Source organism: Grammomys surdaster, unplaced genomic scaffold (genome assembly GCF_004785775.1).
Source record: "Grammomys surdaster isolate TR1022 unplaced genomic scaffold, NIH_TR_1.0 752, whole genome shotgun sequence".
Taxonomy (NCBI): Eukaryota; Metazoa; Chordata; class Mammalia; order Rodentia; family Muridae; genus Grammomys; species Grammomys surdaster.
Genome location: NW_021605171.1, coordinates 1 through 22,385, shown reverse-complemented (window position 1 = coordinate 22,385; position 22,385 = coordinate 1). Strand labels below are relative to the sequence as shown.

At 38.1% G+C, this 22,385-nt stretch overlaps 1 non-coding gene and 1 gene segment (V, D, J or C); one reads left to right on the top strand and one right to left on the bottom strand.

Annotated features, from left to right (window-relative positions):
- Positions 1–2,432: 2,432 nt before the first annotated feature.
- On the top strand, positions 2,433–6,558 carry LOC114633847 (the record flags this gene model as incomplete). The annotated part of the segment is given in 4 exon segments: positions 2,433–2,536; positions 2,910–3,225; positions 3,572–3,575; positions 6,554–6,558. Coding segments are annotated over 4 exon segments (374 nt in total), but the record flags the coding sequence as incomplete, so codon positions are not given.
- An 11,943-nt stretch (positions 6,559–18,501) lies between these two features.
- Positions 18,502–18,639, bottom strand: LOC114633864. Its single transcript, XR_003713251.1, has one exon. It is a non-coding gene; the product is annotated as a small nucleolar RNA SNORA17 (small nucleolar RNA).
- Positions 18,640–22,385: the final 3,746 nt, after the last annotated feature.

Genomic DNA, 22,385 nt, shown 5'->3' with positions numbered 1-22,385 from the left:
TGTGGTTTCAGCCTCCAGAAATGACATTGTGATAATCTAGACTCCAGATGGTATGTATGACGCCAGGGAAGAGAGTCACCATCAACTGTCATCCTATGAGGACAGTGCCATACATATGCACTGATACCAACAAAAACCAACCCAGACTGATCAATTATGGTATTGATCCTATCTCTGGAATCCTCCCAAGGTTCAGTGGTAGCAGATCACAGACAGGTTTTACCCTCAGCATCAACATCCTGGATTCATAAGATTGTGGAACTTTTCACTATCACCAGAGTTATGATCTCCCACTTTTGGTAATACAGATCATAACATAATCCAATCAGGGAAAGCAGAAGTGTGAAGCTGAGCTGCCCATCTGTCTCTGATTGGACATTTAAGTGCTTGTGAGCATTTCTCAGGTACATCTAGGCTTGAAGTTTATGGGCACATTTAACTAAGAAAACCCCAAAAACTCCCTTCCATCTGAACTGAATTTATTCCACTCCACCTACAAAATCACATACCTCATGATGAATTTCTTTATATAATAAGCACCATTAATTCCAATGAAGCTCACCACAGAACACTGACATTTAAGCCTGAATGAAGATATCTCTTCACAGTGTTTTCTACCGACCAGTGTTTGCCACATTATTAAAGTTTGTCTTATACACCTTTCATGGCTCATTAATTTGTTGGTGTATCAACTTATCTCAAAACCTGGAGATAAATAGAATTCTCCCATATTTCACTTTAAGAGTGCTCTAGATTCATGTTTACATTCAGCTCTGTGATAATTTTCCTGTAGTTTACTTGTTGATTTACTTGTACCTGTATGTAATAGCTTTTATATAGATACAAACTTGTGCTGACATTTGTGGAAGGGATCAAAATTTATTCACCATATTTCTGTCTAGCTGATTGAGGCTCTATTTCTAGTGTCCTTCACTTGTCATTTGGATCTCCAAATATTTGTCAGAAAATAATTATGAAAATAATTATTACCATTGGCAACTTGACTGAGTCAGTTGCCACATGTGACCAACACCATTCTACAGGCATCTATGGCAACACCATTCTACACTTAACATTGTGTTTATTTATTTAATAACAGTGGCAACATTTCTTCAAAAATCTAGAAGGTACTAGCAACAAAATGAAATTCATATTAGTCAATCACCTAGAGAAAAAATTATAATGAACAGTGAAATATACAAGGAGAGCTAAAAAATAAGTACAAGTAATTCATCTACGTTGATACTTTGTGTCATAGTTTCTCCCTTTTAGTAGTAAATAAAACAAATCATTAAAATAATAATGCAATAATCAAGTATCTCTTGAGGAAATATATGTCACAATGACTGGGGGAATGTTGTACTTACAAAACATTGTCATTGCTGCATAAAGCCATTTACAGTCAATTAACTTATTTTTATATTTCATATGGATGCTGTCAAGTACATGCTCATGTATCTGTTCAAGGTAAAGATGTATGTTCATGTGTAATCTGATAAAAGTATTCATAGTATCTTTATTCATAACTACTCATAGTAAAAAAAGAAAAATGTTCATGTGCAAGAATAAATGCTATCATTACCAGAAGATCCAGCAACAGAGATATATTACTTATTTATTCAAAGAAAATGAATGAATCTTTAAAGAAACAGTTACAGTGTGAATATTAAGTTAATTCACTGAAGGATATGTACTGTATGATTTCATTCAAATGAAATTTGAGAAGTGAGAAACACATAAGTAAAAATTCATAACTATGAACCATCAGAAATTCAAAGTTCATTGGATATGTAAGAGTAAGGGAAATGTTTCAAAATGATTTCAGAGTTATGGGAATGATGTATATATTTATGTATGGGACATATGATAATAATTAGATATATGTATTTTTTAATGTATAGTACATATGGTAATGCTTTTAGTATACGCTTTTGTTGAATCAAATTAATCCTTTAAGAATATTCCCTTGATTATAATTAAAAGTATATTTTCTAATACAGAATCAGAATACAGTCAACAAGTTGAAGAGAGAGTTGAATGATTTGCTTCCATCTTGTATTCTTGCAATATACTAGGGACTATCAACACAAAGTTCTGGGAGCTTAGTTCATCCCTGATGATAACTAGATGTGTGCACACTCCCTCCTTTCTCTGTAACTGAGTCATGTGTATTTAGACAAAATCTAAGTATATTTCAAAGTACGCAGGAAGACTAATTTGTTGATGCATATTTATAAGTGATTTAAACTGAATTGACAGTCTTTTAACCTCCTTCAGACATCATATTTTCTTTTATTACTTTCACATTTTGAGTTATTTTTCACATTCAACAAGTCCATAAAACTGTCCCCTCTATGTACACTGTTATACAAACCAGAGCATTTGCATATTGCTCTCTAGGGAGGTCCTTGTCTTGGTGGCCTAAGATAAAAACACAGCTGTCTTCTTGCTTTCACTGATCACTGTCCTAAGTCCATCTCCTCAAAAATGATGAGTCCTGCCCAGTTCCTGTTTCTGTTAATGATCTGGATTCAGGGTAAGGAGTGTAGAATGTGAAGGAGGAGAATTGGGATGGAGGGTGATCTCTGGCTGCCTACCTGTGCTGTTCATTTGTGATGAGACTGGTCACATTCTGCAGGATGTGAGGTTTCATTACATCTTAATGATAAATTTCAGATGGAACAGGAGCTGTGTTAAGATCAATATTCTGACATAGACTGGATGGAGTTCTATAGACTCTGATGTTTAGAAACTTCAAATCACTTGTTTTGCGAAAAATCATTTGATATATAATATTTTTAAATCTCAAAAACTTCAAGGCTCTCACCTGAAGGAACAACATAAATGATTTCACAAAGATGGTTCAGGAACTTTACCCATGACTTTACACTATTGTATTATAATTTCAGAAACCAGCGGTGATGTTGTGATGACCCAGACTCCACTGTCTTTGTTGGTTACCATTGGACAATCAGCCTCCATCTCTTGCAAGTCAACTCAGAGCCTCTTACATAGTGATGGAAAGACGTATTTGAATTGGTTATTGCAGAGGCCAGGCCAGTCTCCAAAGCGCCTAATCTATCAGGTGTCCAAACTGGGTGCTGGTGTCCCTGACAGGTTCAGTGGCAGTGGATCAGAGACAGATTTTACACTTAAAATCAGCAGAGTGGAGGCTGAGGATTTGGGAGTTTATTACTGCTTGCAAGGCACACATTATCCTAACACAGTGATACAGACCCTAACAAAAACTTCCTTGCCTGGGGCAGACCAGCTGGCAATGTGCTGCTTGACTGAAGAGGAGCAGAGCACTCTGTGTGTGTGAGAGGAGGGGCTGGGGAACATGAGTAACTGTTTTCAGCTGAGAGCTCTGGCTAGACTCATCTGGCTGCATGAGTGGATTGGTTAGATCTCAAGTGCCACCAATTTCCAGTCCTTCTTGTAATAGCCATGGTGTTGCCTCTGCATCAGGAGATTTCATCTCATTAATCTAGCTGAGTTTTGATGGTTCTAACTATTTTTCATCAATTCTTTCAGCTTCATTCTTGTTGCTTTCTTTAAATGAAGTATGTATGTTTGTTAAAATCACATTCAGATTTTAAATGCTTAGATGTTTATTCATATGCTTTTTTTTAATCTTTCTAAGTAGAGTTGGAAGCATTATGTCTTTTAAAATAAATGTGTAGATTTTATTTTCTATGGAACATTGCGACCAGAAATCCAGTATATTCACTTAGAGATTTACTTTTACTTCCTTTTCAATGTTTTTTAAGTCTTTATGTTGATCTTGGTGATTCTGGCATAATTTCTTGTGGCTGACCCCATGAATGGATTCCAGAGTAGATGTAAGGAACCGATGAGGGTAGGGATGAGTAAGACACGAAGACTGGGATGCTTTGCAACTCTAACTGACTAACAGTCAGAAAATGTCTTTATATATACAGATTCAAAAAAATTCATGGTCCCAAGAAATACACATCATATCATTTTTTTCTGCACATACTTTTATAGCAAGCCCAGTGTTCCAGATTAAACATGGGTAGAAAGATTTTATTATCATTAACTCCATATCCATATTCTTAAAATTCTACAAATCCTTTTATCTCAAGGAAGCAAGCAAGGAAAAACATAACAGCCTGTTCTTCGCTGGCAGAACCTTGTAGTTTCAAGATGCTTAGATATAATATAGATAGAATTCGAGTCAGTACGTGCAAATCACCCTTCTTTAAGTAGTATATTATTATGTTTTAATAGTGAATCATATTATTTGCAGATTTGCCTATACATGGTATTATAATATCTTAGTCATTCTAGCTTTTGTTGCTAAGTTCTAACTAGTGGCATAGTATGTATTTCCTTTTATCTTGTAGGTTAAAATTTTAATAAATTCTACATATACTGTAAAAGGAGTTCTGTGTTATGTATGTTCTGTTGTCATTTGTCCTGTCTTATTGAACCTTGTCAGCCTCTCCTGAGATGAAACTATTCTAATTATTTTGTTTCATGGCCTGCCTTCAGGGCAGATAACAATCTCCATGGCACAGAGAAGATTCCCAAGTAGGGTAAACTAAGATTTCTTCCTTGAGAGCAGGAGTTTAGGACTTTTTTAGGGGAATGAAGAAACAATTTTATCAGAGAAAACATTTGAATCATTATTCCAATAGCTCCCCAAGAATGTAACATGCAGATCTCAAACTGATAATAAAGGGTACCAGGTCAGCAAGTACAGCATCTGGCTCAGCTTTGCTGGTACCTTGTCAAACAGCTATTCTGTTCATTACTTCCACCTTTTGCCTAGGAAATTGATTTGCCATGTAATTGTTGATTTTACAAGTTTTATTGATGGATTTCTTTTTTTTTCTGTTTTTTTTATTTTTTTATTTTCTTTTTTTTTAATTTCTTTTTTTTTTTGAACATGAAATGCTTTTTTATAGCATGTTTTACAAGGGGAGGGGGTAAGAGGGTCCAGGTGGTGGAAAAGTACAAAATCTTCTTGGCCTGTGCCTTGAAACATGTCATGGTCTATATGGTACACTGCCTTGAATTATGATCTACCTGCTGTTCTTCAGAAGATATGGTACACTGCTTGAGTTATGGTCTCCCTGCTATTCTTAACAAGACATGGTACTCTGCTTTGAGTCTATCTGCAGTTGCTAAGCAGGATCTTGCAGTTGCCAAGCTTCAGAGGACATTGTGCAGGTGGGGAAAGGTAGGGGGTAAGGGTAAGGGCGAGGGTCCTGGCTTCTGGCATCTCCCCCTTCTCTGTTTAGTTAGAGAAGGCGTCTTATGTTCAATCCCAACTATGTGAGTTTTGAATTTGGATGTCTAATTATGGGGGGTCTTAGACAAGTTCACAACCCCAAAACACTGATGTGAGATGAGTCACATCGATGGTTGAAGGCTTTAGGCTGTCGACGATGGGCAACGTCAAGGGACTCTCATGTGGGTGAAAGGAGGGTGAGAGCCCTGTCTTAGGCCATGTAGGCTGCACCCACTCCCAGCACCACGCACTCCTTTTCGGCTGCATTGGGTGGGCCCCTGGGAAGTGGACCTACAATAATCCCATCATTGGGCTAACTCACAGCCATCCTAGTCTCTTGTAAATGTTCAAGTTACCAACCATTTGTCAGTTTGGGGTGTAATATTGTCATAAAGGAAGGCTCCCCAATGTTAGCGGCCATATCAAGGGTGGCCTTGGTTTAGGAAAAAGCCAATTTTTGTTGTGGTGATCAAGAGGCCAAGCTCTCTAGCGAGAGAAATGAGGGCAAAGCCAGGCATACCAGGAACCCTTCTGGAGGGCGTGGAAGTCTAGGGGTCGACCATAGGGGGAGGCAGGGGAGCTGACAGCTGTGTCAGTCTCCTGCGGAGTCACTTCTGGATCCTCTGCAATTTTCAGCTGATGGTAATGAACTTCAACTGCCTTTTTGATGGCAGCATAAACCTGGTTCCGTGGACGACAGGTCACGGGCGATGATCTCTGTCTTGCTCAATCTTGATGTCGTGCGCACATCCTCTCAATGAGGGTCCGTCCGGATGGGTCCGTGCCTCGAGCCCCACGTCTGGGTGCCACTTGACCCGACCGGCGGGTCCTGGTTATTCGTGGGGGCGAGGAGGACTGCAACCTGCTATTCTTCAGAAGATATGGTACACTGCTTGAGTTATGGTCTCCCTGCTATTCTTCAGATGATATGGTACACTGCTTTGAGTCTATCTGCAGTTGCCAAGCAGGATCTTGCAGTTGCCCAGCTTCAGGGGACCTTGTGCAGGTGGGAAAAGGTAGGGGGTGAGGGTAAGGGCGAGGCTCCTGGCTTCTGGTCCATCTGGGTTAGAACTTCTAATAGCAGGCATCACGGGTGATTCAATTTTACCTGGAAAGAAAAAAGAAGGGGATTCTCAGGGAGATTTCTCTTCCCTGGATGTAAATTGTTATTCATCGTATTTATGATTGGGCCTGGCTTTGTGAGGGTATCTATTTTTTTTCATTAATATTTGTGGTAGCCGGTTAGCTGTGCCTTCTGTGGTATTGGGCAGGCATATCAGTCCTCGGCTCCATAAGGGAACTGGGACTGGGCCATTCCCTTTATGGGTATGAGGGTCCTTCCCCATATCTGTGGCAAAGTTTTGTTGGTCTTGGTGGTGCCTGAGGTCACCAACATGGTCAGCAAGAGATTTGCCATGAGCTTTCAGCTTTAGAGAGAGAAAAGTGAACAAGGCATGATGGAGAGTATTTCAGGGGGACTCCTTCTGAGGGGGTACCGTTCCCCCTCTTTTGTTTTTAAAGCCAATTTTTCAGAGCTCTTGTAAAATCAGGGCAGAAGCGCCAACAGTTGCTCCTTCCACACTCAGAGAGTCATGAAGGCCTTATTTAAGGATATATAAATCTATATTAATAATCTTTTGTCAAAGGACTTTTATAGCTCCACTGACAATTAATCAGACTATATGATATATCGATTAGAAATAGCTTTTTCTACTTTTTGTGAGATTACCTCTCTTTTGTCAATTAACTGTTGAGGAAGTTAGGGTTTACCTCTCTCTTGAGAATATTGAACAGAGATTTAAATTCTTTTGTGGAGAGCTTAAAATAGTATCTTAGCCAATTTGCATATTGATGGATTTCATAATGAAAGACATTCTTGTGGAAATATGCCTGGGAAGTAGCCTGGCAACTGAAGGCTGTACTTAATTTTTAGTGTGTATGCTATTGTAGTCAGTGTAATTTTTCTTTTTTCTTTTTGACAAGTACAGAAGATATTTATTAGAATGACTTATAGGCTATGGGCCAGATAATCTAATAAAAGCTGACTATGAAAGAAAATCTAAGAATCCGGTAGTAGCTCAGTCTACAAGGCTGGATGTCTCAGCTGGTATTCAGTATCTGCTCAAACCCCAAGGAAGTATGCTCTAATGCCTGTGAAGGAGTGGACTTACCAGTGAGAGTGAGAGCAAGCAGGCAGAGAGCAACAGCTTCCTTCTTGCGTGTATCCAGGCTTCCAGCAGATGGTGTTCTTCGGATTAGATCTGGACTAAAGATCCAGATTAAAACTGTGTCTTCCTCAAAGATCTAGATTCAAAGTAGATCTTCACACTTCAAATTAAGCAAAAATCTCTTGCAGGAATGCTCTCTATTTTGGGGTTTTAGTTAATTCCAGATGTAGTCAAGTTGACAACCAAGAATAGCCATCAAACAAGATAAGTACACACCAACAAAACTATAGACCAATTTCCCTGTTGAACATAGATGTAAAAACGTAGTAGTATAGCACAAAAACAGCCAGCAACAGAAACAAAAAAACAGAATTGTATCAGTAGATTTGGAAAAGACAATGAAGTTCATCACTCCTTCATGATAAAAGCTCTAGAGAAATGAGGGATAGAGGGAACAAACATACCTCAGCATAGTAAGAGTCTGTATATGACATTTCTACAGCCAACATTTTTTTTTTTGTGGTCCAATTCAAGTTGTTTATTTTCTTTGTTTTTTAAATTTTTTTCTCAAATCATAATTAATTCACACAGGGGTATAAACACAGAAAGGCAGGATGTGAGGAAGGGAATGACACTGGAGTATGGGTGTTCAGGGGGAATACAGATATCTTCAGAACTGGGTATCGGCTGGGTGAAGGTTCAGGGGACAAGTCACTATGACTCTGCCTATGACTTGCTTGTCCTTATCTAAGTTGGTATTGTCTGCAAAGGCTACCAATTTACAAGGTCTATGACTACTCAGGTTTATAAATTTCCACAAAAGTTGCCTGTTGACACTAGCTTATAGCCATCTGTTTCAATGTTTTTCCACTGAGATCCAAGACTTGGTGTTAGTATACATGTACGACAGGCCTATTGCTTGATTTTAGGCCTATGGCTGATTTTAGGCTTACAGTGTGTAAGCAGAGCTGCCCCTGACATCTCCTCCCTTCTCTAAGTATAGAAGGGCTGTGGCAATTCTAAACTTGCGAAGGTGGGGATAGAGGCCTGACCTCCAGTATTTGAAGGGGACCTTGTAATGGCTCCAGTCCCCCTGTCGTTATCCAGTGAGGCATGAGGGTCATACCCATCCCGATGTCTTTTTCCTGGAGAGTGAGAACTTTACAGCAGCTCTTCTCAGTGCCTGTGGGGGAAGATTCAGCAGCAACAAAGATTTCTTGGGTATCTACAGGATCTATAGAAGTGTAGCTCTTACTTTATACTCTGACATGTACAGCAGTTGTTTTTGCATGCGAGTTGCTCTCATACAGTAAATCATACAGCCTCAGAGCACTTTATATCCTTCTTACAGTGCCATATGATTTGCCTTACTATCTTCATAATGTCTCAGTTCACCCCAGTGGTATTTCTATATACTCCAACTGAACAATATTCTTCATTCTAATTCTTGTGTAAGGGCAAGCATAACATGCACTTCTCAACAGTTATTGTTGTGGAGGTCTCCAGGGTCTTTGTGGATCTTATCTTGAATCAATGAATCTGTATGTGTGTATATTAATCTATTTACCTATCAAACATCCATCTCCCTTCTTACTTAACAACTATCTCTCTGTCCGTCTATCTATCTATCTATCTATCTATCTATCTATCTATCTATCTAACTAGTATTTTTCTCTTTCTCATTTTTTCTGTCTGTCTGTCTGTCTGTCTGTCTGTCTCTTTTTCAACAATTACATACATGTATACTTCTTTGGTATTTCTATCTCTTAGTCTCTTTCTACTCCTGTTGACCTCATCTTCCTAATTGATCTCTCGTCTACTTTCATGCCTTTATTTGCAGAGAGTCATAGATTCTTACGATCATGGCTGCAATGCAAGTCTAATCATTTTCCTTTAGGAAGTCATTTCTTTAAATAAACCTGCCCTGTCATTTATTGAAAAGAATTTCTCTCCCTTTCTCCTTCTTTTCCATCTCTATGTATTCCTTCCTCCTCCTTTTTTTCATTCCTCCCTTTATCCTCTTTATCCAGTCCTCCTTCCCTCCTCACTATTACTAACATTGAAAAATATTTCTTTTCCACACTTAAAGTTTCTGTTGAAATATGGGTTTTTGTTCATTATTACTAATTAACAAGTATCAAACATTCAGATGTTCAATTAATGCTTTCCTAATTGAATGAGCAACAGATCTTCCAAAACATAATGAACATGGGGGACAAACACTAAAAAAACCTGAATAAAATTCATGTCATGAATTTTTCTGAATAATGAGAATTATAACCAACTTATAGTCATCCGCATAACAGTAAGAACCTCAGAGAATAGATAGAGACAGGGTTTCAATTGAGGCACTTGAGTTTTTCTGAAAATAGTGGAGAAACAGAACTGATATATTTTATTTCGCATGTTACAGGAATACAGTGAATTTAACAACTTTGAGGGAACAATTGGAAACTATTGATTTGCATATTTATACACTTTTGAAACAGGAAAATGGAATACATAAAGATATATAATATATAAAATTATATAATATATAATAAAGATATACAATATATAAAATTATATATATAATATATAATATTTGAAATTTTTTCAAAATGTAAAATGAGACGAATGTCATCATACAATGAAAGTGTCTTTATCTCTTCACTTCCATCAGCTGGTCATGAAGAAACAAAATGAGGGACTAGATCATTCTGGTTTTCATCTGTGCCCAGAACTGATCCTGTACCACAGCTCTCCATACTCACATCCCACAAGGAGAGACAGGGTCTCCTAGGATCTGACACACCTGGGAGCACAGGTAAGACTACAACTTCTGTTCAAATACCTGGCCCAAGAGGGACACTCTCAGAGACCTCAGGACACAGGAACCACTGAATAGACTAGACCAGAAAAAAATTCCTCCTGTCACATAATAGTCAAAATGTCAAATGCATAAAACAAAGAAAGAATATTTTAAAAAGTAAGCCAAAAAGATCAAGTAACATATAAGGGCAGACCTATCAGAATTATACCAGACTACTCAACAGAGACTATGAAAGCTAGAAGATCCTAGGCAGATGTCATACAGACCCAAAGAGAACAGAAATGCCAGCCCAGGCTACTATATCCAGCAAAAATCTCAATTAAAATAGATCGAGATATCAAGATATTCCACAATAAAAACAAATTTAAACAATATCTTTCCACAAATCCAGTCCTACAAAGGATAATAGACAAAAAACTCCAACACAAGGAGGGAAACTACACCTGAGAAAAAGCAAGAAGTCTTTCAACAAACCCAAAAGAAGATAGCCACACAAACACAATTCTTCCTCTAAAAACAAAGATAACAGGAAACAGCAGCCACTTTTTCTTAATATCTCTTAACATCAATGAACTCAATTCCCCAATAAAAAGATGTAGACTAACATACTGGATACATAAACAGGTCCTAGCATTTTGCTGAATACAGGAAATACACCTCAGTGAAAAAGACAGGCAATACTTAAGAGTAAAAGGACAGACAAAATTTTTCCAAACAAATGGTTTCAAGAAACAAGGTGGAGTAGTCATTCTAATATGGAATAAAATCGACTTTCAACCAAAGGTCATCAAAAAAGATAAGGAAGTACACTTCATAGTCATCAAAGGAAAAAACTACCAAGATAAACTCTCAGTCCTGAAAATCTATGCTCCAAATGCAAGGGCACACACATTCCATTCATAAAAGGAACTTTTCTAAAGCTCAAAGCACACATTACATATCACATAATAATAGTGGGAGACTTCAAGACGCCACTCTCAGCAATGGACGGATCATGGAAACAGAAACTAAACACAGACACAGTGAAACTAACAGAAGTTATGAACTAAATGGACTTAACAGATATCTGTAGAACATTTCATCCTAAAACAAAAGAATATAGCTTCTTCTCAAAACCTCATGGTGCTGTCTTCAAAATTGACCATATACTTGGTCACATAAATGGCCTTTACAGATACAAGAAGATTGGAATAATCCCATGCATCCTATCAGTCACCAGGAACTAACACTAGTCTTTAATAACAACAAAAACAACAGAAAGCCCACATACACACAGAAGCTGAAAAATAATCTTCTTAATGATAATTCCTTAATTCCTTCTTGGTCAAGGAAGAAATAAAGAAATTAAATACTTTTTAGAATTAAATGAAAATGAAGGCACAACATACCCAAACTTATGGAACACAATTAAAGCAATGCTAAGATGAAACTTCATAGCTCTAAGTGTCTCCAACAAGAATCTTGAGAGAGCATACACTAGCAGCTTGACAGCACACCTGGAAGCTCTAGAACAAAAAGAAGCAAATACACCCAAAAGGAGTAGCTGGCAGGAAATAATCAAACTAAAGTGTGAAATCAATCAAGTAGAAACAAAAAAAATATATAAAGAGTCAACAAACCAGGAGTTGGTTCTTTGAGAAAGTCAACAACATAGATAAACCCTTAGCTAGACTTACCAGAGGGCACAGAGACAGTATCCAAATTAATAAAATTAGAAATGAAAAGGGAGATATAACAACAGAAACTGAGGAAATTAAAAAAATTAGATCCTACTATAAAACACTATACTCAACACTACTGGAAAATCTGGATGAAATGGACAATTTTCTAGACAGATACCAAATATCAAAGTTAAATCAATATCAAATAACTCATTTAAACAATCTCATAACCCCTAAAGAAATAGTTCCAGTCTTTAAAATTCTCTCAACCGAAAAATGACCAGGACCAGATGGGTTTAGTGTAGAATTCTATCACACCTCAAAGAAGACCTAATACCAATATTCTTCAAACTATTCCACAAAATAGAAACAGAAAGAACACTACTGAATTTATTCTACGAAGCCACAATAATTCTGATACCATAACCACAGAAAGACTTAAGAAGAAAGAGTACTTGAGACCAATTGTCCTTATGAATATTGATGCAAAAAACTCCATACAATTTTCAGAAACAGAATCCAAGAACACATTAAAATTGTCATCCATCATGACCATGTAGACTTCACTTCAAGAATGCAGGGATGGTTCCATATATGGAAATCCATCAACATGATCCACTACATTAACAAACTCTGTTGGGTCCCAAGCTGCTGCTCCAGTCCACGGGTAAGGGTCTAGCAAGAGAGAGAGTGGGGATGAAAGGGCAAGAGACGGAAAGAATGGAGACAAGACAGAGGGTCTGATCAAGTCTCCTTTATTGAATGGAAATCCTGGGTATTTATGTGCTTTTCCATGTGCCTTGCCCTCATAGACAAGCAGAGGAACACAGCTGAAGGTGCTTTGCCATGTGCCTTACAGCCATGGATGCTATGTGCACCTTGCACTGGGGTCACTAAACAGCAAAATAAGATGTGAGAAAAACAAGATGCTTATCAGAGTGCGCTGAGCTGTTGTCGGCTGTTGAAAAACAAGTCTCTTGTCAGGGTATATGGCTTGAGATGGGTGCAAATATGATAGCTGCTTTCTGCTAGGAGTTGGCTCCCAACAAAACTCAAAGGAAAAAAAAACATACGATCATTGAATTAGATGCTGAAAAATCATTTGATAAAATTCAATGTCCCTTCATGTTAAAAGTCTTGGAAAGATCAGGAATTCAAGGCCCATACATAAACATAGTAAAAGCAATGTACAGAAAGGCAGTAGCCAACATCAAAACTAAATGGTGAGCAACTTGAAGCAATCCCACTAAAATCAGGGACTAGACAAAGCCCACTCTCTCCCTACTTATTCAATACAGTACTTGAAGTTCTAGCTAGAGCAATCAGACAAAAAAAGGAAGTCAAATGGATACAAATTTGAAAGGAAAAAAATCAAAATATCACTATTTGTAGGTTATATAATAGTATACTTAACTGACTCCAAAAATTCCTCCAGAGAACTCCTACAACTGATAAACAACTCCAGGAAAGAGACTGGATAGAATTTTGACTAAAACTAATCAGTAGCCTTCATACACTCAAAGGATAAATAGACTAAGAAAGATATTAGAGAAATGACACCCTTCACAATATTCACAAACAATATAAAGTATCTTGGTGTGAATCTAACCACACACTTGAAAGATCTGTACGACAAGAACTTCAAGTCTTTGTAGAAAGAAATCAAAGAAGACCTCAGAAGATGGAAAGATCTCCCATGCTCATGGATTGGCAATATTAATATAGCAAAAAAGGCAATCTTGCTGAAAGTAATATACAGATTCAATGCAATTCCCATCAAAGTTCCAACTCAATTCTTCATAGAGTTAGCAGGAGGAATTTTCAAATTCATTTGGAAAAACAAAAACCCAGGATAGCAAACACTATTCTCAACCATATAAGAACATTTGGGGAATCACCATCACTGACCTCAAAGCTGTACTACAGAGCAATAGTGATAAAAACTTCATGGTGCTGATATACAAACAGGCAGGTAGATTAATGGAATAGAATTGAGAACCAGGAATGGACCCACACACCTATGGTCTCTTTATCTTTGACAAAGAAGCTGAGACCATCCAGTAGAAAAAAGACAGTATTTTTAACAAATGGTGCTGGTTCAACTGGTGGTCAATATGTAGAAGAATATAAATTGATGCATTCTTATCTCCCAATATAAAGCTCAAGTCCAAGTGGATAAAGGACCTCCACATAAAACCAGATACACTGAATCTAATATAAGGGAAAGAGGGGAATAGGCTTGAACACATGGGCACAGGAGAAATTTTCCTGAACAGAACATCAATGACTTATGCTCTAACATCAAGAATCCTCAAATAGGACATCATAAAATTGCAAAGCTTCTGTTAAGCAAAGAACACTCTCAATAGTACAAAATGACAAGCAGCAGACTGGGAAAAGATCTTTACCAATCCTACAGATGATAGTGGGTTAGAATCCCATATATATGAAGAACTTAATAAGTTAGACTCCAGAGAACCAAATAACCCTATTAAAAATGGGGAACAGAGCTAAACAGAATTCTCAACTGAGGAAACTCGAATGGCCAAGAAACACCCAAAGAAATGTTCAACATCCTTAGTGAACAGGGAAATGGAAATCAAAACAACCCTGAGATTCCACCTCACACTAGTCAGAACGGCTAAGTTCAAAAACTCAGGTGATAGCAGATGCTGGTGAGGATGTGGAGAAGAGGAATACTCCATCATTGCTGGTGAAATTTCAAGCTGTTAGGACCACTCTGGAAATCAGTCTGGCTGTTCCTCTGAAAACTGAACATAATACTACCTTACTACCCAGCTATACCTTTCCTGGGCATATACTCAGATGATGCTCCACCATGTCATAAGGATACATGCTCCACTATATTCATAGCAGCCTTATTTATAATAGCCAGAAGCTGGAAAGAACCCAGATATTCCTCAACAGAGGAACGGATACAGAAAATGTGGTACATTTACACAATGGAATACTACTCAGCTATTAAAAACAATGAATTCATGAAATTCTTTGGCAAATGGATGGGACTAGAAAATATACTGAGTGAGGTAACTCAGTCACAAAAGAACATACATGGTATATATTCACTGATAAGGCAAAGAATGTAGAATATCCATGATATAACTCACGGAGCAGTTGAAGCTCAATAGTAAGGAAGACCAAAGAGCAGATGCTTCAGTTCAATTTATAAGGGGGAACAAAATAATTAAATGAAGTAGATGGTGTGAGGGGCTTGGGAGGAAGAGAAGAAGGAGACGGGAAAACAGGGGCAGAATCAGGTATGGGAGGAGATGGAGGAGATGCACAGAGAGCCACAAAATTGAACAGACATGTATAACAATGGGGGATGGGAATCTGGTGACAGCAACTAGAAAGTCCCAGATGCCAGGAATGCAAGATCCTCCCAGGATCCCACTGGGATGACAGTAGTTGAAATACCCTACAGAGAGGCAATAGAACCTGTGAGACCATATCAAGAGGTTAGGCATGGTCCCCAAGTAGAGAGATGTGGCTACTTATCCATCTCAAAAATTTTAACCCAGAATTGCTCCTGTCTAAAGGGAACACAGGGGAAAAGAGTGAAGTAGAGACTGAAGGAAAGGCCATTCAGAGACTGCCCCACCTGGAGATTCATCCCACATGCAGACAGCAAACTGAGACACTATTGTAGATGCCAAGAAGTGCTTGCTGACAGGAGCCTTATACAACTGTCTTCTTAGAATCTCTGCCAGATCCTGACCAATACAGATGTGGGTGTACTCAGCCAAACATTGGACTATTCCGGGGGACCTCAATGGGGAAGTTAGGGTAAGGTCTGTAGGAGCTGAAAGGGTTTGCAACCTCATAGGAAGAACAACAATATCAACCAACCAGACCTTCAAAAGCTCCCCGGGACAAAACCACCAGCCAAAGAGTACAGAGAGGGTACCCATAGCTCCAGCTGAATTTGTAGCAGAGGATTGTCTTATCCAGGACCACTGAGAGAAGAGCCCCTTGGTCCAGTGGAGGCTTGATGACCAAGGATGGGGGAACTCTAGGTCTCTGAGGCAGGAGTGGGTGGATGGGTGTGGGAGCACCCTCATAGAGGCAGAGGGAGGAGACAATAGGGAGCTTGTGGAGGGGAAACTGGGAAGGGGGATAACATTTGACATGTAAATAAATAAAATAACCAATAAAAAATGAAAAAAGAAGGCAGCAATGTTCAATGTTATACAGGCTTTCATTGGAAGTCATAATCCAAAACCAAAATAATTTAATACTTATTACAGTCTAAGGCCAATTAATAAAAGAATGTTGAGTGTTTCTGTAATTCTCTTCACATTTGCACATATCATTAAAGGAGAAGTAGTAAGAATTCAGATTCCAGATGCCCTGCATATTAATGACTCACTTGTTTTAAGTTGAGAGGAACTGCCATACTCCTATTAACATCCATTAAAAGTATCCTGAGCAAATCTTCCTCATATCCTGAGACTATCATATGAGAATGCTGAAACATCTTCCAAGCCTCAAAAATCAAAGAGACACAGATACAGATGTTAGATAACAGCAGAATGAAAGTTCAGGAAAGAGGAAGAGAAGGTAGTATTACTATTAATCCATCCAAAAGCTTCTGTGCCATACTCCTGATGGGGGTGGTGTTCTGTATATTGAAGATGCTGCTTTATGACTAGGTATTTGGTCTTACACGTCAGTCCCTTGGAAAGTCAGCTTATTAAGACTCATGCTGCAACATTGTAGGACCTTCCATAGTTAGTTTCTGAAAGACCCCAAGGTTTTCCTAACTTAGGACAAAGTATGGAAGACTGAATAGATCATACTTGTCCTGATGAAGAATAATGTTGGATGGTCATAATAAACAGATAGATTTGTGATATGTTGTATTCAATATTTGTGTTATAAGTTTGCACAAACATTTCTGCATCATACTTCTTTGGAGACTAGGACTTACCTGCAGACAGTGAGGCTGCTGCCTGACTGAGGATAATTCTTCCAGGTACTGCACAAGAACAAAATGTGAAAATATCAGTGTTTTCTGTCATAGTACTCAACTGTATCATCACTATGCTGAGAAAATATAGGAAATAGTAACAAATGGTAGAAAGGAACAAAATATGGAGCATCCAAAACTGAGCAAATCTTGTACCTATTTAGTCTCTAAGTATGAAAGTATTTGGATCAAGTTGTTATATGGGCATGTACTGTGTGTTTCCTCTCTTTAAACTGTAGTTAGCAAAGTTAAAACTGTAAAATCGTATGTTTTTATTCAGGAAAATGGCTATGATAAATTATCTTTTTAATTTCAAGAAATGTCTACTCCAAAAACTTCAAAAGGGGAATATTTAGTATTTTTTTAACCCACCAGAATCATTTGACTAAGTTAAAGATCTGATAGTTCCTTCTATCTTGTATATTCTCTTACAGCAGGATAGTCTTCTGTTATCCTAGTATGTCTTTTAAATATACTATTCAAAATAGAGACTAAATACATTAGAAAAATCATTTATAATTTTAAATATTTGAAAAGAAATTCATTCTCTGGAGACATATAAGTGGTTCAATCTTAGACATCTGGGGACACTGGCCTTATGCTAAGTGTTGGGATGAGTAAGCCTTGCATCTGTGCCCAGCAATAACTGGTTCCTAATGATTTGCATGCTCTCACTGCACAGCCTTGGCCTTCTTCATATATAAGTCATATCATATATTCCATTGTCATTGCAATCAGGACTCAGGATGGACATGATGGCTCCTGCTCAGTTTCTTGGCTTCTTGTTGCTCTAGTTTCCAGGAAAAATGAACTAAAATGGGGGTTTCACTGTGATTAATATTGCCTGGCATTTGGAGGATGTCCTTTTTTATCATGCTCCACTCCAAGGTACCATATGTGACATCCAGATGACCAAGTGACTATCCACCATGTCTGCATCTCTGGGAGAGATAGTCACCATCACCTGCTGGGCAAGTTGGGACTATAGCAGTTATTTAAGGTGGTTCAAGCAGAAACCAGGGAAATCCCTTAAGCTCCTGATCTACTATGCAAATAAACTGGTAGATGGGTCCCATCAAGGTTCAGTGGCAGAGGATCTGGTTCAGATTATTCTCTGACTATCAGCAACCTGGAGTCTGAAGATATGGCAATCTATTACTGTGTACAGTATGATGAGTTTCCTCCCACAGTGATATATGTCATAACATAAACCCCATGGAAGCAGAAATGAGAGACTTGCCTGTCCCTTCTGCTTCTCCTCAAGAGTCACCCACTCTAAATATTTTTTAGATGCTACAGGACTCTCTGAGAGTTTGGGGTCATATCAGGTGTGATCTTAGGCGTGCTATGCCCTCCTCATGCATTATGGTCTCAGACATGTGGTTTTAACAGGCTAGCTCCCTGTCTGGGCCCTATGGTAGTTGTCTGGTATTCACCTTGGGCTCACTCCCCACTTTGTCTACCTGAGCAACCCTCTGAACATTGTCTGTTTCAGGCTCACTCATGCTCCTGGCCCTGGTTATAGGCAGGGTCCATTTAGTCACTGGCTTCCCATCCTGCAAGGCTGACTGCCTCATCCCAGTCAGGCTGTCTTAGGCTTACTTATCTCAGGGAATCTAAGGCTACTAATCATTCAGATATTCATTGATCAGGACAGTGAGCTGAGCATAGACATAGCCTTTCTCTTCACTGCCTCCTACTGACACCTGTATGACACAAAATACACACCTGCAATGCCTCTAGGAAGCAGGAGTGCACCACAGTCTTGATCACTCTAATTTTATATAACAGAGAAGAATAAAGTCAGAGGATATAATGCTACTTTTCTAGGGTTCCAATTTACCTAGTCATGCTGTCCTTTTTCTATCTCCATAAATTATAGACTGAGTTTACTAACTTTTGAAACTCTTTTAGGAATATTATGTGCATTACAATGAATTTATTAGCAATCTGAAAATGATATACATTTTAATCTCATTTATTGGACTGAAGAGAAAGCCCAGTAGGTAAGAGCATTTGTTTATGTTGAAAGGGACATGGGTCTGATTCTCATTCTCCATACAGTAACTAACACCTTTATTTATTTATTAATTAATTAATTTAATTTATTTATTTAAAAATTTATTTAATATTTATGAGTGCTCTGTGTTTACACACACACACACACCAACACACACACACACCAACACACACACACACACACACACACACACACACACACACACCAACACACACACACCAGAAGAGGGAATCTGATACTAATACAGATGGTTGTGAGTCATCATACGGGTGCTGAGAATTGAACTCAGGACCTCTGGATGTGCAGTCAGGGCTCTTCACCACCCCACACCTATCTTAATTTTCAGTTTCTGTGGATCTAGCACCATCTTCTGTCCTTTAATGGTAGTAGACATGTACATAATATTCTTAGGGACATTCAAACAATGCATACATTCATTTTTTTAAAAGAACATTTCATAGTATGAAGACAGATATATTCTCTATTCACTTGTATGCTTTTTATTATACAGGGACTATTCTTCTTTCCTTAGTGTATGTAGAGATTTTATTGTAATTACTATCAAATATATACATTGCGCTTCCTTGATTATGAATTTGTATACTAATATTATTAGCATTTTCACCAGGGCATTGGTCCATTATCATATAAAGGCCTATTCAAGGCTAGGCTCCAATCTGAAGTGCTGGACAGACTGCCTGAGAGCTTGCTTCCGAGGACTACCTTTTGTATCAGTGCAAACCCAGGCTCACAGTAATCCAAGTTACATAAGATGTTTTCAGTTATGTTTCTAACAGGAAAGAGGTTTCTTTAGTGTTAGGGTTAAGGGTAGGTTTACGCAATGGTTTTGGTTAGTGCTAGTGTTAGAATTATGCTTGTTGCTAGGGTTACAATTAGTATTAACATTAGTACTGTAGTTATGGTCAATCATTTGCTTATTGTAATGTTAAAACTATTGCTTAGATTAGAGCTAATGATAAGGTTAGACAAAATGTTAGGGTTAGGAGTAAGGTTTGGAGTTCAAGGTTAGGTTTGTTAGGTTTAGGTTAAGTGTAGGATTTCTGGTAATAGGTTATGTCATGGGTAAGTGTAGGATTAGGGCTAGGACAAAATCTGCTGTGGTCAGCGCATAGATAATTAAAGATGGAAGAGACAATTTTGTGTTGAGCTGCAGCTAATCAGGCAAAGTACTGACACCTGATCCATGGGTGCAACTAACATAAAACAAAACAAAAATCAGAAGTAAACATAGAGGCTGAGCAAGGCTGTGTCCTATTAAGAAAAGCACAGAAACTTTATCTAAGTGTACAACTGATCATGAAAACAGAAGATAACAATTCCATAATTACACCTAATTAAAAAAAATAAAAAGGAAAACAGCTGCATCTAGGATCTAGCAAATCATAAAAAAATGTGCAAAAGCTATTAGTAAAGCATAACATAAGAAAAGCCACACACACACCTGTGTCTAGTGCTCCAAAGAGTCAGAAAAAGTTTAGACAGCTGTGCACAGAGACACAGGTAAGCTAGATAGTGCAGACCTCTGTGCTCATGTTGCAGACAAGCTGAATAAGAATACACGCCTGTGCCCATCATGCAGAAAAGATGGATGTACCACTACTGCAATACAGACCAATGCTTTGGGACATCAGTGCTCATTGTACTAGTAAAGTAGCACATGTGCACATGGATGTCTTCATTTTGAAACATGGGTATATTGATGCAGAAGAACATGACACACTGATGTCCTAGTTTCACCTAGTACATGGATATGCATGAGGAGCAGAGTACAAGGATGTGCATGTGTACATGAAAACACGTGTAGTAGTGCACACGGAAGTAGTAGTATACCACTGCACTCAGACACAGACAGTGCACATCAGTACATATGGTGCACAGTGCATATTAAAGCAATACACATGGAAGAATTGGAACTACAGTGTACAGTAACGTGCAAGTGAAGCAATATGAACTGATATACAATTACAATACTTGACTGGGATGTATTTGTATGGCAGCATATATGAATGTGATAGTACAGTGGTACATAATTATACAGTTATGTAGACTGGACAAGGATGAACAGTGTGGCCACATGCATTGACATGTTACTATAGCAAAGAGGTGCTGAAGGGCATAAGTACAGATAAAAGTACATCTGTATGTGCTAAAACATACAAATTACTACACATGAAATTACTGATATACCATTTTACATGGATGCAACAGTAGAACAGTGCTTACTGACATATGAGCAAGAAGTGCACATAACTGTGATTGTGCCAGTGTAGCAGCACACTTGCATGTACTATACTTGTACAGCAATACACATGGATGGACTAGTAAAGAACTGCATATAGGTTTACTATTGGAGTAGTGATTATGGATGTCCAATTTACACATGGATGTCCTATTATAGATGTATATGCACTTGTGCTGTGTATTCACATGTACTGTGTACACAAAAACATGTAAGTTAGTGTTATAGCAGGACAAATGGGCAAAATAGCAAACCACCTCTCATGGAAATACTAGACAGGAGCACACATGGATATGTGAATACCATAATGTTCTTAAAAGCAATAGTACTGCAGCTCACGTGTATGTCTCACTAAAGCACTGCCTATCAGTGTCTGAATAAAAACAGTTGTCCTACTACCGGAGCACAAACCAATGCACATGTACTGAAAAAAAAGGGGCATAGTTGTATCACAGTTCATATGCCTATCTTAAACAGCAGTGTTGTAGGAGCAGATTGTGAACATCAATGAACTGGCTGAGCAATGCACCTCTGTGTACACATACATATATCATATGTGTATTTACTAGTAAACAAGTGCAAATATTTACTCATAACATGATTACTCAAATAATAAAGACTTACTTACTGCCTTGCACATGGACACAGATATGCTTGTGCAGAAGTAGAGAAGTTCACCCTGATGTTCTACTAATAATGGGTCCATGTGTTTCCTGGTAAATATGAACATATGGATATCCATGAACAGAAGTCCATACAGGTTTATTAGTACAAAAGCACACATGGAAATCAAGTAAAGAAGTGTACAAAGAAGCATTTATCACCTGAGATATCACATATATTTTCTCAAAGTAGTACACGTGCATGTAAGAGTACAGCTGTACTCAGATGTACTGTTATAGAAATACAAATGTGATGAATCCTACAGCAGGACTTACAGATGTGTGACCTCACCTTAAGCTCACCACAGGAGGGCTTAAGCCTCTGTTTGATGTTCTTAAGGGAGATGCAAATCCTAATTCTGATTAACTAATTCTCCTCATTAACTTATGAAGAATGCGTAAAGTAGAGAAAGCTCTTACATTATACAGACTGATCAATTGTCAGCTTTTTTACAGCAGTTCATTAGCAAAAGAAACCATTAATGTGGATTCATCTTTCTTCATCTCTAAAGAAAGTTTTAACACCCTTTTCTAAAGCTGTTGCTGTATTGATAC